This window comes from Myotis daubentonii, chromosome 2, assembly GCF_963259705.1.
Source record: "Myotis daubentonii chromosome 2, mMyoDau2.1, whole genome shotgun sequence".
NCBI classification, from domain to species: Eukaryota; Metazoa; Chordata; class Mammalia; order Chiroptera; family Vespertilionidae; genus Myotis; species Myotis daubentonii.
In genome coordinates this window covers 126,717,317-126,734,099 of record NC_081841.1, presented here as the reverse complement: position 1 = coordinate 126,734,099, position 16,783 = coordinate 126,717,317, and the positions used below count along the sequence as shown (strand labels likewise).

The 16,783-nt window shown below is 39.1% G+C and overlaps 1 protein-coding gene across 11 annotated transcripts in view; it reads right to left on the bottom strand.

Annotated features, from left to right (window-relative positions):
- Positions 1 to 16,783, bottom strand: part of ZC3H13 (zinc finger CCCH-type containing 13) — a 125,435-nt gene that overhangs the window by 65,111 nt on the left and 43,541 nt on the right. For 6 of the 11 annotated variants that reach the window (XM_059684491.1, XM_059684486.1, XM_059684483.1 and 3 more), the window contains exon 9: positions 9,253 to 9,303. The exons of the other annotated variants lie outside the window; for them this stretch is intronic. In XM_059684491.1, the coding sequence (XP_059540474.1) occupies positions 9,253 to 9,303 (51 nt within the window). The remainder of the gene's footprint in view (positions 1 to 9,252; positions 9,304 to 16,783) is intronic. 11 annotated transcript variants of the gene reach the window in all.

The window sequence follows — 16,783 nt, the reverse complement described above, 5'->3', positions numbered from 1 at the left end:
AAGTGGAACCAAATCTGCCTGGCACCTAGACCTTGGATTCTAGTCTCTAGATCTATGAAAAATAAATGTCTATTTTTAATCCACTTACTAGTAGTCCATGGTATTTTGTAATAGTAGCCCCGGTTGGCTAAGACAGCATCTTTACATTCTCATTCTGTTACTATTCTTTTAATTTGAGGACTGAAGAATAGTGAAAAGAGAGGATCTGTTACTGAAACAAGACGGATCAAATTATGGATGTGAGACTGACTGGACCAAGAACTATGTTCATTCTGCATATATAAAAGGTGTGACTTTAATAAAATCATCTTGAGATATGATAAAATTATCAGTACTGTGGCTTCTAGACTATTGTGGAGATACACAGTATTATATTACATTTCCACTTAGAATAGCAGTAATTTCAGATTAACTAGTTTTATGCTCTAGAATTGGCTGGTTTCTTATCTGAGGCATAAGAAGTGAAACTTAAAATTCAAATAAAGAAAAAGGGAAAGTGTAGTGCACAATGAGAAGCTTAACATCTTAAAATAGTTATCTGTATACTATCACCAAGAGAACTGTGACTTATAGCAAAAAGGGAAAGATGATCTTTAGCCTGACTTGGTTCCCTTCAAAAGATTTTTAATGTTGCTATAATTAGGTTATGATGTGTAATGAGAATATTCAGAGTATATTTTATTTGGGGAAAAATGTAAAAGGTTAAGATATCAAAAAGAAAAACTCCTCATATTCAAGATGCAAGTAATTTCACTTACAAACCAACATGTTTACAACAGACTTTATTGATTTTAAAAATTTTTTATTGATTTTTAGAGAGAGAGAGAGCAAGGAAAGGGGAGATTAAGGAAGAGAAGGAGGGAGAGAGAGGAAAACATCAATTTGTTGTTCCACTTATTTATGCATTCATTGGACCTTACCAGGAATCAAACCTGTAACCATAGCATATCAGGATGATGCTCTAACCAACTGGGCTACTGGCTAAGGCCTACCACAGACTTTCTTAAAATTAATAACACTGATGTTTCAGTCAGTAGTTTCTATTTTTCAAATATGAAAATATGCTTATGTAATATAACTAACATTCATAATTCAACCTTTGAAATCACCATGCAAAAAAAGTATACTTTGAAAAATATGGACACTATATTAAATTCAACTTTATTTCCAATAGTAAAATATAACACATTATTACATACAGAAATATTTAGGCTTTAAATCATTTTAACTCACTGAACAAATATTAAGTGAGCATCTTTTATGCTCCAAGCATTATTTTTTGCACCGAAGATAGAGAAGTGAAGAAGATGAACAAAACCACTAACATAATCATGATAATACTAACAACAGCAGGTAATAAATATATTGCTACTATGTGCATGACACTGTTAACTAATTTCATCTTTATGACAACAACCCTATGAGGTAACTGAAGCAGAGGGCTGAAACCCAGTCTGTCTTAATTACAGGATCTAGGAGTAGACCACTTAGAATAAAGAAATGCAATTTCAGCTAATTAATGCAACAAAGTCTACAAAACAGGGTAATGAAATAGAAACTGTTAGGTCCAAACAAATAGTTTGTCAGGTTGCTTACTAATAAGCCTTTAATAACTTGATGACATTTGAGTCAAGAGTTGAAAATCTGAGGGCAGAACTTTCTGTGCAGAGGGCTCAGCAACCACCCATGAGGCAGGAGAAATTATCCTATATAATAAAGCTCTAATATGCAAATTGACCGAACTGCAGAATGACTGGTTGCTATGATGTGCACTGAAGACCAGGGGGCAGATGTTCAACGCAGGAGCTGCCCCCTGGTGGTCAGTATGCTCCCACAGGGGGAGCGCTGCTCAGCCAGAGCCAGGCTCAAGGCTGGCTGGTGAGCGCAACAGTGGTGGCAAGAGCCTCTCCCGCCTCTGCTGCAGGTGGGTGGACATCCCCTGAGGGGTCCCGAACTATGAGAGGGCACAGGCCGGGCTGAGAGATGGCCCCCCCCATGCACGAATTTCGTGCACTAGGCCTCTAGTCATATATAATTTGAACAGAAAGAGGACAAGTGTTAAGTATAATTTATGAGAAAGTCAAGAGACTTATGAGAGAGAGTCACAGAGAAGGCAGGGGCTAGATCAGCCTTGGACAAACTACGGCCTGCGGGCCGATCCGGCCCGTTTGAAATGAATAAAACTAAAAAAAAACCCCAAAACTGTACCCTTTTATGTAATGATGTTTACTTTGAATTTATATTAGTTCACACAAACACTCCATCCATGCTTTTGTTCCGGCCCTCCGGTCCAGTTTAAGAACCCATTGTGGCCCTTGAGTCAAAAAGTTTGCCCACCCCTGGGCTAGATGATATAAAGTCTTCTAGGTCATGATGGAAGTCTGGTTTTATTCTAAGCATGAAGGAAATCACTTCATAGTTTTAGACAGAGAACTGTCATTCAAAATCTAACAAGATCTTACTTGCTTAAATATGAACATGGAGAAAGAAAATGTTCCTGTGTAATAATTTGTTTTAGGCCTAGTAGCTTGCTGTCCCTTTGGATCATGATAAATACTCCCTGGAAGGAGATCAATTCTAATTAAATGATCTAAAGCAGTGGTCGCCAACTGGTGGTCTGCGAACCACTGGTGGTCCGTGAGGTCTGAAATGTTGGCGACCGCTGATCTAAAGAAATAGGAGAATACTTATCTTTTGAAAGATATCTCCTTCAAAAATATATATAATGATACTTATAAAACATCTGATTCAAACAAACTAATAAGAAGTTCTAGATAATACAAGTAAATCTGAGCCAAATAGTAATAACTTTAGTTAGATTTCATTTCTGCATTTATGTAGAAATGAAGTAATTTAAAGAAATCTCAATTTAAGAATGAAGAATGTTAAGATAATCCCTACATCAATACATCCATCAATGATATTCAGAATCCTTCAGGAGCCTAACACGGACTTGTTCAATCACATGACTTAGCTAGTAACTGTACCTACCATTGTGACCCAGAGTCAAAAGAGACAAGTATCTGGTATTCCTGGCACACAAGATTGTTTTTAAGCTCTAGGAGTAAGAGAGTCAGTATTCCAAATGCAGTAAAATTTAGAAACAAAACGCACAAGCATAACATGAATTAAGACAACTGGCTCCTATCCTCTACCTTGTTTAGTTAATTAAAGTTATTTTCTTCAGGGATAGGGTGGGGTGGTATGGTAAGATGATGAAGAAAATGACCAGACCATGCCAAAAAAACAATATACAATCCAGTACTGGGAAAGAGGGTTCTCAAGTTCTGGTCCAATTTCCCAGGCCCATTATTTCCTCAGCTCAGGCCAACAAAATGGGTGCCAAATAAGGGAGATTCTTGAAATCCCTGCCACTGTCCTGGAAGTTCTATCCAGACACAGGTCAGAACTGCCAGTGAAAAAATTACCATCATACACTACTAAACCACAGCCAGATTGGAATGGATGTCTGTTACTTCATTAATCTTATCACATACAACACAACCCCACATTTTTACCAAAATGAGTTTTTGGCATTTACCATGATATGCATTTCTGATTGGACCAATTACTGAAACAGGACTAAACATCCCAACCACCTTATGCTACTGAAAACCTCTCTGAAATTTCTTGAGAACAACTTTCTTTCCAAGGCTCTAATTCTACTAAGCTTGTTGGATAAAAATACAACTTTTAGGGGCATAAATGACACTCTAGATTTTGTCTTGACAAGTTTTCCCAATATCACACCCTAAGCCTGACCAATTGGACGAAATGGAAAGGTTTTACTTTTTCCCAATGCAATCGAGTTATTCTGGTACTTACAAAACTCATGTTTAACACAAGTCTATCATAAATTTAGTATATAATTACGTGTAGCTATGTCACACATTTCTTTAAGTGCCTTATTATATCCCTAGCTTAAATTAGCATTCAAATGAAAGAACTTTTTAGGTCGACAGACAGGGCTCAATTAAATGTAGAAAAAAGGATGATACTTTAGGCAAACAATTTCCAACTTGACTGAACACACAGGTTCCATTCTATTACTAAAATGTTTGCATATTCTTCATGATATTTCTGTTCACATCCATCAATTGGGAAAATGTTATAAAAGATATGACAAATAAATCAGTGCTTGTAAACTTTGTGTTTAAATTACATTATTCTCTTTTTCTTTTAAGTGTGATACTGGTATGATCATTATATTTTTCTGAGTGTTCTTTCTTGGAGAGATATACTAAAATGTGTACAAAAGAAATAAAATGGCCAGAATCTGCTTCAAAATAATACTGGAGGGGGGGTGAACAAGGGTACTAATGAAACAAGATGGATATAAGGATCCTTATACTGTTCTATTTTTATGTGTGTGAATATTCCATAATAATAATGTAAATGCAATACTTTTTTCTACCCACTGTATATAACCAAGCAACATTAGTATACTGTTACTCAAGAAACTATCAATTTAGTCTATAGAAAACGCTTGTTGCACATGGATTCCTTCCTGTCCTGTGGGTCATGGTCACAGGATGAGATTTACCAGTCCAGAACCTGGTGTTTGAAAATGAATGATAAATAATGAAGAAATCAAAGAATGAATCCAACAGATAATATTCTTTGTCAAATGGCTGAAATTTTCATCTTTTAATTATTTTAATAAATAGGTGCAATACCTAAAAGGAAATAACTGCCAATTTGGTGGTAATTTGCTGATTCTAAGTTGAAGTAAAAACCAACAAGCTTTAAATGGCCACATCTGTTCTTCAAATCTGAGAAAGATTCATGCGCACATTTGTACTCCTATCAAGAAGTAAAGTAACAACCACATAAAAATTACAACTAAAATATAGAACCATCATTCAGAACTGCCTGAAATCTAGCTAAATGGAAGTCCTACAAAGAATAAGCCACAGAGACTGGCAGGAGGGTCAGAGATCTAGAATGGGCTGGTCCCCACACCCACGTGTGGTGGATAAAAATTGGGAGAACTACCTCAGCTGTGGAGGTACCACTTGAGAAGCAAGGGGTCCCAGCCCCCCAAGAGCTCTCCCAACCTCCCCACCCAGAGCTCCAGTGCCAGGAAGAGAAGTCCCCATAACTTCTGGCTGTAAAAATCAGTAAGGATTGTGGCTGAGTAATATGAGGTTGTTGGAGTTCCAAGCAGTTCCTTTTAAAGGGCCTGTGCATTCACTTACTCAAACTTACTCCCTCCAAGCTCCAGTGCTGGGGAAATATATCAAAAGGCACAAGGGACATACGTAGAGGAAGTGAATTGTCTGACATCGGGAAAGAACTGAGGGTACAGTTTTGTGGTTGGCAAACTGCGGCTTGCGAGCCACATGTGGCTCTTTGGCCCATTGAGTGTGGCTCTTCCACAAAATACCGACTTCTGCGCAAGGGCCATGAAGTTTCAATTGCACTGTACATGCGCGCCTGCACATGGTATTTTGTGGAAAAGCCACACTCAAGGGGCCAAAGAACTGCATGTGGTTCGTGAGCCGCAGTTTGCTGACCACTGTCCTAGACAAAAATGCTTGCAGAGGACACTGAACGTTTTCTGAGGCTACCCCCCTCCCCCTGCCCAATAGAGTCAGCAGGTAGGTGCCATTATCTGAATCTCCATCAACCTGAGTAACACTGTTAACCCTGCCCTGGTGATTCCCTGAAATCCTGTTCCACCAAACTGGCAGGCACACCCAAGCTGTTTCCATACAAATGGCCTGTCTTGGCTCATGCTTCAGACTTTCCTAAAATTTCTCAGACAAGCAGCATCTGGCCTCAGTGTGCCCTGTACCATTTGCTAAATGGCCCCAGGCTTGGTACTAGCAGTAGCCGGCCTTAGTTTCCAGCTTGGCCTTTTCTGGGCATCTCTAATTCTAGCTCAAGTAGCAGCCACCTGCAATTATTTTGTAGCTCATGCGGGGTGGCCCCAGATAGGTGGTAGCTGACCTTGGCTGCATGCACCTCCCAGGAAGCCCCAGAGCCAGTGCACCTGGTGGACAGCTTCAGATCACACTGAAGCACTATCTAACCACCTCCACAAGTGACACCCTCTGGGGCAGATTCAGCAGGCACCAGAGTTCCACTGAAGCAGGCCCATCTCTGTGGGGTGGACCCTGTACAGCTGATTCTCCAGTGGTTGTGGTCATAGCGAGTCCTTGCAGCAAATCGGCCTGGGAGTAAATCCCTCCCATTGATGTGCCAACAACAATCAAGGATCAACTACAATAGAAGGGTGTATACAGTCCACACAAGATTGTAGCGGGGGACAAGCTGGAGTGCCTAGCTCATGTGACTGTGGAAGTTAAGCCACTAGATTATACAGAACACCTTCTACATTAGGCCACTTTACCAAGTCCAAGAGATGTAACAGCTCTATCTTATACACGGAAACAAACAGGAAGGCTGACAAAAGGAGGGGACAAAGAAACATGTCTGAAATGAAAGAACAGAACAATACAGTCCTCGGGTTACGTCGGAGTACATCGTTTCATGGTTACGTCGCCATCTCCCATTTATTTATATATATAAAAAGTTCTGTCATTTCAACGGATGTACATATGTGCTTTATGTTCTTTATTATTTATTTACCACAAGTAAAGGTCAGGAATTGTTATCTTTCTTTTAAATTTTTTTACTGTTTCACTTCATTACTGCTGTGTATGTGCTCCATGTGAGTGACATAGGTGCTTATGTAGGTGGGTTCCAACTTACAGCGAAAATCGCGTTACGTCACACTGTAGGAATGGATCTCTGACGTAACCCGAGGACCTACTGTATAGGAAAAGAACTAAACAAAATGGAGACAAGCAATCTACTATATGCAGAGTTCAAAATACTGGTTATACTAATGCTCAAGGAACTTAGTGAGAATTTCAACAGCATAAAAAAGGACACTGGAACTATAAAAAAGAAATACTCAGAAATGAAGGATACACTAACTGAAATGAATAATTTACAGAAAATCAACAGTAGAGAAGATGAAGCAGAGAATAAAAAAAATGATTTTGAATAAAATGAAGAAAAAATACCCAATCAGAATAGCAAAAATAAGAATACAAACAATGAGGATAGTGTAAGAAGCCTCTGCGATAACTTCAAGCTTATCAACATATGCATCATGGGAGTGGCGGAAGAACAAGAGAGAGTAGGAAATTGAAAACTTATTTGGAAAAATAATGACAGAAAACTCCCCTAGCCTGGTGAAGGAAATAGACACACAAGTCCAGGAAGTGCAGAGATTCCCAAATAAGATGAATCCAAAAAGGATCACACAAACACACATTAGAATTAAAATGGAAAAGGTTAATTACAAAGAAAGAATCTTAAAAGTAGCAAGAGAAAAACAGTCATCTACAAGGCAGCTCCCATAAGACTTTCAGCTGATTTCTCATCAGAAACTTCGCAGTCCAGAAGGGACTGGCAAAATATATTTAAAGTGATGAAAAGCAAGGACCTATACAAACATGATTACTCTATCCAGCAAAGCTATCACTTAGAATCAAAGGATACGTAAAGAGCTTCCTAGACAAGAAAAAGCTAAAGGAGTTCATCACCACCAAACCAATATTACATGAAATGTTAAAAGGTCTTTAAGAAGAAAAAAAATTGTCAAAATATAAACAATAAATACATATCTATCAAAAAACTGAATCTAAAAAACACCCAAAAAACAAAAACACCAAAATGAACAAGCAGAACAGAAGCACACTCACGGATACAGAGACTATTTTGAAGGTTGCGAAATGGAAGAGGGTTTAGGGGGAAGGGGTAAAAAAGGTGAAGGGATTAAGAAGTACAAGTTGGTTGTTACAGAACAGTCATGAGTATGTAAAGTATAGCACAGGGAATACAGTCAATAATAATGTAATAACTATGTATGGTGTCAGATGAGTATGAGATTAGGATGATCACTTAGTAAGTTATATTATGTCTAACCACTGGGGTATACACCAGAAAAATAATATAACATTGAAAAAAATGTGAGTTTACAAAAGCTTTCAGTGCAGTTTAAAAATAATAGTCAATTGCCCAAATGGCATGGCTCACTGGTTGAGCATCAATCTATAAACCAGGAGATCTCAGTTCGATTCTCAGTCAGGGCACATGCCCAGGTTGTAGGCTTGATCCCCAGTAGGGAGCATGCCGGAAGCAGCTGACCAATGATACTCTCTCATCATTGATGTTTCTATCTCTCTCTCCCTCTTTCTTCCTCTCTGAAATCAATAAAAATATATTAAAAAAAATAAGTCACCCTTTGGAATTTTTTCAAGTAAAATAGATTTCGATATTCAGGTAATTATAATGAACTGATTAAAGATAAAAAAAAAGTCACCTACCCTGTTAATAGTATCATCTCATTTAAAGACAAAATTCTGCTATCTACCATTTCGACTAAAGCGTATTACTAGTCATCAATGAAAACATATTTAACTAAATGTCCAGCAGAATGAGGTAACTTCTCTGATTAACTAATACCCATAAAGTTTTCCTTTGTTAAAGCCCTTGATATATTGATTAACTTTCTTGATTCGGCAAAGTATATAGGATACAGATTTTCACTGATAAAGAAAATATTACAGCTACACTAAACCATCAGTGTAACATCTACAATAGGACCATCTAGATGTAATAGGTTAAGTTTGGGATACTGAGATTCAATATTCCCCTCACAAGTAATTTTTCTGACTAAATATTCAATATGAACTTTCCTGCGAGTTTTAACTCTCCTAAAGCAAATTACAGAATAAAAATGATGTAGGTGAGAGAGAGAGAGAGGTGAAAATGGTGGCTCAATAGGCAGAGGGGTCCTGCGCCTTTTCCCGGAGCAGACTGAAGGAGCAACTAAATTGGAGAGCGTCCATCGGGAATTGGTAAATTGGACACAGCTGGTGAGACAGTTTGCAGCTGGAAGGGCAGAAAGCGCTTGGAGAATGGTAGGATCGGGGACTTGAGCTAGACACGACCACCAGGTCAAAATGGTCAGAAGGAAGCTGCACTGCACCAAGTCCGCGTCCCTTGGGGACAGGCCTAACATCCAACTGTGGAAAGGAAGTCCACAGGGCTACTTGTGGCTGGGGAATCGAGATCTAAGTCCACAGCTGCGAGAGGCTGTGCCCAGAAAGGCAGCCTGAAGACCTGCCCGAGCAGTGCAGTGCCGGGAGAGAAACTCGCAGTCCCGTGGTTGTTTTGCCTTTGCTTTTATTCGCTAAATCCAGTTGATAGGAATTTTCAATTACAAACACTCACCCGAATCTGCAGTGCCAGTGGAGGTGCAGATTTGTGGAGTCTGGGGAGAGGCTGTGGAGGAAAGCAGGGCAGGGAGAGGTGACCAGGAATTTGGTCCTCAGATATTCATGACCTACCAAACCTAAGCAGCCATTTTTCTACTGAAGAGCCAGCCCGACCCAGCAGCCTCAAGGCAGCTAATTCAGCCATACCCAGACTACAGCTTGAGCTGTACAAACTAAACAAAGACTCTGTATAGTCCCAAAGAGCCCTCAGAGACTGGATTGAAGAAGGGCCATTCAGTCTGGACAGTGATACCCACCTAAAGCCCTGTCAGAAACAGACACTTGAGTGATTAAGATTGACAGCAGGCAGACTTGCAAAGCAGGCAGATCTGACCTGCCTGCTTGCAACCAAGGCTGTGGAGACAGACACAGAGGAGCGGTGGATTGCTTGGAACCTAAATACAGTGCTAACAGGAAACTGAGAAATGGCAGACAGAAGAGTGGGGTCTTAAACCAGCCCCACTGGGCCAGTAAAACTTGGTTGAAGCAAATGACACTTGACTTTTTTTCAATCTTTTATTAAAAAAAATTTTTTGTTCATCTTTTATTGTTTTACTTTTCTTCATTCTATTTTTATTTATTGTTATTTTATTTTTCCATCCTTTTCGTCACTTCTTTTATCCTGTTTTCTCTTCTCCTGTCCCCACTTTAGTTTTTCTCTTACCTTTCTTTTAACCCTTTGTCAAAAACTGATCTTCTTTATCTGTTAGTGACCCATTATTATTATTGTAGTCTCTGTTGGCGTACTCATATATTTAATATCCTCTCCCCTGCTCCACGTCTATACACCCTTCTCTTTTCTCTTTCTTCACTAGTCAGTTTATTTCTATGCTTTTGTTTTCCCTCCCCTCTCTTACTCTCTTCTCCTAATTGTTTAATTAGTTTGACTCACTAAACTCAAGCCAATCTGCTCTTGCCTCTATTCTCCTTTTCCAAAAATAAGTGAATAGACAAATTTTTAAAAAATGTTGTTTTAGTTATTCTTTTTTTCTTATCCACTCATTCTCTTTCTACCTCCTCTATGTTAAACTGTGGTCCCTTCCCCTATTCATTGAATTCCTCAACCCTACTTTCTGTATATACACTCTGTCTCTACAGATTTTGTTCGCCCCCCCCCCCCCCCGCCCCGCTTTTTTTTCTGGGCGATTGTTGTTTGTATTTTTCGGTTTATTTATTTGTTTTGTGGAGTTTTCTACACACACACACACACACACACACACACACGCATATATACACACATACATACACATACATATATTTATGCCCCCTCTGTTTTATTTTCTCTCTTACCTTTTTCCTTTTCTCAGTATCATTTTTGATCTTTCCTCTTTCCTAATTCTCTTTTCTCTGGTGGTCACTTTTATTGGGGTTATCGGTGTTGTGAGTACATTCTTGTTTTGTTCCCTTTGTGTTGTGTCTTGTCGAGTTTTATTTTGGGCTGTTTGGTCAAGATGGCAGAGTGCGAGTCACATAACCAGACACCCTGAGAGGAAACTTCATCCACGAACGGGACAGTAACACTCAAGACCCAACTACACCAAGAGAACCCAAATATCCCAACAAGAGGCATCCCTAGAATACCTGGCCCAGAAGACCTGAGAGATTACACCACTGGGTCCCACAAAACATCTACTATATTAAGACAAACTCAAAAAAATTTGGGTGACATAGAAGTTTGATCTAATACACAGAAACAACCACAAGAGCACAGCAAAAATGGGGAGACAAAGAAACAACCCCTTTATGAAAGAAAAGGTGGCATACCAGAAAAGGAAATAAATGAAATGGGGGTAAGCAATTTGTCAGAGAAAGAATTCAAAGCAATGGTTATAAGGATGCTGAAAATGATGGAAGAGCAATTCAACAAAACATGTAAGAATCAAGATGAAATGAAGAATGACATAGCTGCAATAAAGAACACAATGGAAAGCATCAAGAGTAGACTAGAAGAAGCTGAGGACTGCATCAGCAAGTTAGAAGACAAGGTAAAAAACACAACACTCAAGCAAAGCAGCAACCAGAAAAAAACAACACTTAAAAAGCAGGAGAGCTTAAGGGAGCTTTGGGACAATACAAAATGAAACAACATCTGCATAATTGGGGTACCAGAAGAAGAGGAAGTTGAGCAAGGAATAAACCTGTCTGAAGAAATAATGACTGAAAACATCCCTAATTTCGGGAAGAAAAAACTCACCCAAGTCCAGGAAGCACACAGAGTTCCAAACAAGATGAACCCAAAAAGACCAACACCAAGACATATCAGAATTAAAATGGCAAACATCAATGACAAAGAATCTTAAAGGTTGCCACAGAGAGAGACAGAAAGTTACCTACGAGGATCTCCCATTATACTATCAATTGATTTCTCAACAGGAACACATCAGGCCAGAAGGGAATGGAATGAAATATACAGTCATGCAAAGCAAGGGACTGAATCCAAGAATACTATAACCAGCCAGGCTATCATTCGAAATTGAAGGTGAAATCAGGAGTGTCACAGACAAAAAAAGTCTAAAGGAGTTCATTATCATCAAGCCAGAAATGCAAGAAATGCTAAAAGGATTGCTGTAAAAAGAGAAATAGGAAGGGAAGAAGGAACACAGGCATAAAGAATAAAAATGGCAAAAACAGGTACCTATCAATAATATCCTTAAACACAAATGGATTAAATGTTCCAATCAAAAGACATAGGGTAGCTAAATGGATAAGAAAACATGACCCATGTATCTGCTGTCTACAAGAGACCCACCTCAGAACAAAGGACTCACACAGACTGATAGTGAAGGGATGGAAAAAAATTATTCAGGCAAATGGAAAAAAAAAAAAGCTGGGGTAGCAAATACTTATATCTTACAAAATAGACCTCAAAGTGAAGGCCATCACATGAGATAAGGAGGTCCACTTCATAATACTAAAGGGAGCAATTCAACAAGAGGATGTAACTCTGTTAAACATATATGCACCCAATACAGGAGCACCCAAATACATAAAAAAAGTCTGGAAGATATCAAGGGAGAGATAGACAGCAATACAATCATCGTAGGGGACTTTAATACCCCAATGACATCAATGGATAAATCCTCTAGACAAAAAATCAGCAATCCTAAATGACTCACTAGATCAGATGGAATTAACTGACATCTTCAGAATATTTCACCCCAAAGCTTCAGAATATACATTCTTCTCAGGTGCACATGGGGCATTTTCAAAGACAAACCACATAATGGGACAAAGGCAAAGTCTCTTTAAATTCAAGACGACAGAAATCACATCAAGCATCTTCTTGAATCACAAAAGCATACAATTACAAAGCAACTACAATAAAAAGAATGAAAAAAAAAATCAAGTACTTGGAGGCTAAATAGCATGCCGTTAAATAATGATTGGGTTACCAAAGATATCAAAGAAGAAATAAAAAGCATCCTGGAAACAAATGACAATGAAAACACAACAATCCAAAATCTATGGGATGCAGTGAAAGCAGTCCTGAGAGGGAAGTTTATAGCTCCATAGGTCTATCTAATAAAAGAGAAACATGCAAATTAGCCATCCCTCCACTATGCTCAAGCCATGCCCACAAGCCAATCAGAATGACTATGCAAATTAACCCAACAAAGATGGCGGTTAATTTGCATACACAGGTGTCAAGTGCCCCAGGAGGCGACTGCGGCTGTGGGCTCCTAGGACCATTGCCAGCCTGGGAGGTGAGGCCTGCCGTGCCAAGCCACACCCATGGGCTCCCAGGACCTTGCCGGCGGAGAGCAGAGCGGGCAGAGAGCGGGAGGTTTGGAGGACCTGACAGAGCAGGAGGCCACTAGGCATAGAGCACAGCGAGAGAGAGAGGGCGGCTTGAAGGACGTGGCTCCCTCCGTCACCCCAGTTTCCTCATTACAGCTGTGGAAACTGACAACAGGGAGGAGGAAGTCCCATCCCCACAGAATCAGCCAGAATCAGCCGTTGGTCAGACAGCTCTCAGCGGTCTAACAGCCAGGACTCTCATTCACCTGCATCTCACACCATGACAGTAGAGAGGTGGGACTATGTCTAAAGAACAACTGTTGATACATGTAGCTCTGCAGCTGAAAGATGCTGGGTTAACGACAGAAAATGTCTGCAGAGCAGCGTGCGTCTGATCTTGAAAGAAGGCCGTGCCTGTGACAGGATGTATCTGAACACCAGCTATTGGAAAAATGTCGCTCTGATGCTGAAAAACACCAGTGTTATCGACAGAAAATGTCTAAAGACCAATGTGCCTTTGAAGTTGAAAGAAGGCGGTGGTGATGACAGAATATGTTGAGAGAACAGTCATCAACATGTACTACCAATACTGGTAGGAACTGCCTTCTCAGCGAAAATGGAGTACATGAGGATGCAATTCTCGAACATAGTTGTGGTGGAATGACTGTTCGATGTGAATTTTGCCTATCACTAAATTTCTCTGATGAAAAACCATCCAATGGGAAATTTACTCGATGTTGTAGCAAAGCGAAAGTCTGTCCAAATGATACATGTTTTCCAGATTACCTGGCAAATTTAAAAAGATTAATGACAAAAGGAGATTCTGACAGCAAAATTTTCATGGAAAATATTCGTTTCATAAATAGTTTTTTTGCTTTTGCTTCCATGGGTGCAAATATTGCATCGCCATCAGGATATGGGCCATACTGTTTTAGAATACACAGACAAGTTTATCACCATACTGGAACTTTACATCCTTCGGATGGTGTTTCTTGGAAGTTTGCTCAACTTTATATTTTGGATATAGCTGAAGCTACAAGTAAAAGATTAGCAATGCCAGAAAACCAGGGCTGCTCAGAAAGACTCATGATCAACATCAACAACCTCAACCATGAAATAAATGAATTAACAAAATCGTACAAGATGCTACATGAGGTAGAAAAGGAAGCCCAATCTGAAGCAGCAGCAAAAGGCATTGCTCCCACCGAAGTAACAATGGCGATTAAATACGACCGTAACAGTGACCTGGGTAGATATAATCCTCCCCGTGTAACCGAGGTTGGTGTCATATTCAGAAACAAAGATGGAGAACCTCCTTTTGAAAGGGACTTGCTCATTCATTGTAAACCAGATCCCAGTAATCCAAATGCCACTAAAATAAAACAAATCAATATCCCGTTTCCTACATTAGATGCAATGACATATCCTCTTCTTTTCCCACATGGTGAAAAAGGCTGGGGAACAGATATTGCATTAAGACTCAGAGACAACAGTGTAATCGACAATAATACTAGACAAAATGTAAGGACACGAGTCACACAAATGCAGTATTATGGATTTCATCTCTCTGTGCGGGACACGTTCAATCCTATTTTAAATGCAGGAAAATTAACTCAACAGTTTATCGTGGATTTGTATTAAAAAATGGAGGCCAATCAGATAAATTTCATCAAAGCAAACCAATCTAAGTTGAGAGTTGAAAAATATAGTGGTTTGATGGACTATCTCAAATCTAGATCTGAAAATGACAATGTGCCGATTGGTCAAATGATAATACTTCCATCATCTTCGGAGGGTAGTCCCAGAAATATGCAGCAGCGATATCAGGATGCTATGTCAATTGTAATGAAGTATGGCAAACCCGATTTATTTGTAACCGTGACATGCAACCCCAAATGGGCAGATATTGCAAACAATTTACAACGCTGGCAAAAAGTTGAAAACAGACCTGTCTTGGTAGCCAGAGTTTTTAATATTAAGCTGAATGCTCTTTTAAATGATATCTGTAAATTCCATTTATTTGGCAAAGTAATAGCTAAAATTCATGTCACTGAATTTCAGAAACATGGACTGCCTCACGCTCACATATTACTGATATTAGATAGTGAGTACAAATTACGTTCTTCTAATTAATTCCCTTTCAATGTGCATGAATTTTGTGCACCAGGCTACTAGTAAATTATCAGACGCTCTAATTCTTCTTAAAGAATTAGAAAGAGAGCACAAGAAAAGCCCAGCGTAAGCAGAATGTAGGAAATAATAAAGATTAGAGCGAAAGTAGATGACATAGAGACCAAAAAGAAAAAAAAAAACACCCAATATAAAAGATCAATAAAGCCAAGAGCTGGTTCTTTGAAAGGATAAATAAGATTGAGGAACCTCTAGCCAGGCTCACTAAGAAACAAAGAGATAGGACCCAAATAAACAAAATCAGAAATGAAAGAGGTAAAGTAACAACCGACTCCATAGACATACAAAGAACTGTAAAAAAAATAGTACAAAAAACTCTACTCCAACAAACTGGACAACCTCGAAGAAAAGGACATATTCCTAGAAAAGTACAAGCTTCCAAAACTCAATCAGGAAGAATAAAAAAATCAGAATAGGCTGATGCTACCAATGAAATTGAAGCAGTAATCAAAAAACTTCCAAAAAATCAAAGGCCCTCTTCTGTATGGCTGCACAGGAGATTTTTTTTTTTTTTAATATATTTCATTGAGCCTTTACAGAGAGGAAGGGAGAGGGATAGAGAGGTAGAAACATCAATGAGAAACACTGATCAGCTGCCTCCTGCACACCTCCTATTGGGGATGTGCCCGCAACCAAGGTACATGCCCTTGACCGGAATCGAACCTGGGACCTTTCAGTCCGCAGGCCAACGCTCCTTCCCCTGAGCCAAACTGGTTAGGGCTTCACAGGAGACTTTTACCAAACATTCAAAGATGAAATAAAACCTACCCTCCTCAGACTATTCCAAAAATTCAAGAGAAAGGCACACTTCCAAGCTCTTTTTATGAAGCCAGCATTACCCTAACCCACAAACCAGATAAAGAGACGTGAAAGAAAGAGAAATACAGGCCAATATCACTGATGAACACAGATGCTAAAATCCTTAACAAAATTCTAGCAAATGAGATCCAGCATTATATTGGAAAGATCACACACCACGACCAAGTGGGATTTATTCCAGGGATGCAAGGCTGGTACACTATCTGCAAATCAATAAACGTTATACATCACTGAAACAAATTGAGAGACAAAAATCACAAAATCGTATCAATTGACACAGAAAAGGCATTTGACAAAATCCAACACCCATTCCTGATAAAAACTCTCAGCAAATTGGGATTAGAGGGATCATACCTCAACATAATAAAAGCCTTATATGAGAAATCAAAGCTAACATCATACTCAATGGGCAAAAACTAAATTCTAAAAACAGGAACAAGACAGGGATGCCCACTTTTACAACTCCGGTTCGACATAGTACTGGAAGTGCTAGCCACAGAGATTAGACAAGAAGAAATAAAAGGCATCCAAATTGAAAAAGAAGAAGTAAAACTGTCATTATTTGCAGATGACATGATATTGTACGTTGAAAAACCTAAAGACACCATCAAAAAACTACTAGACATAATAAATGAATTTGATAATGTAGCAGGAAACAAAATTAACACCCAGAAATCTATGGCTTTTTTATACACCAATAATGAACTCATAGAAAGAGAAACTGAAAAAACAATCCCATT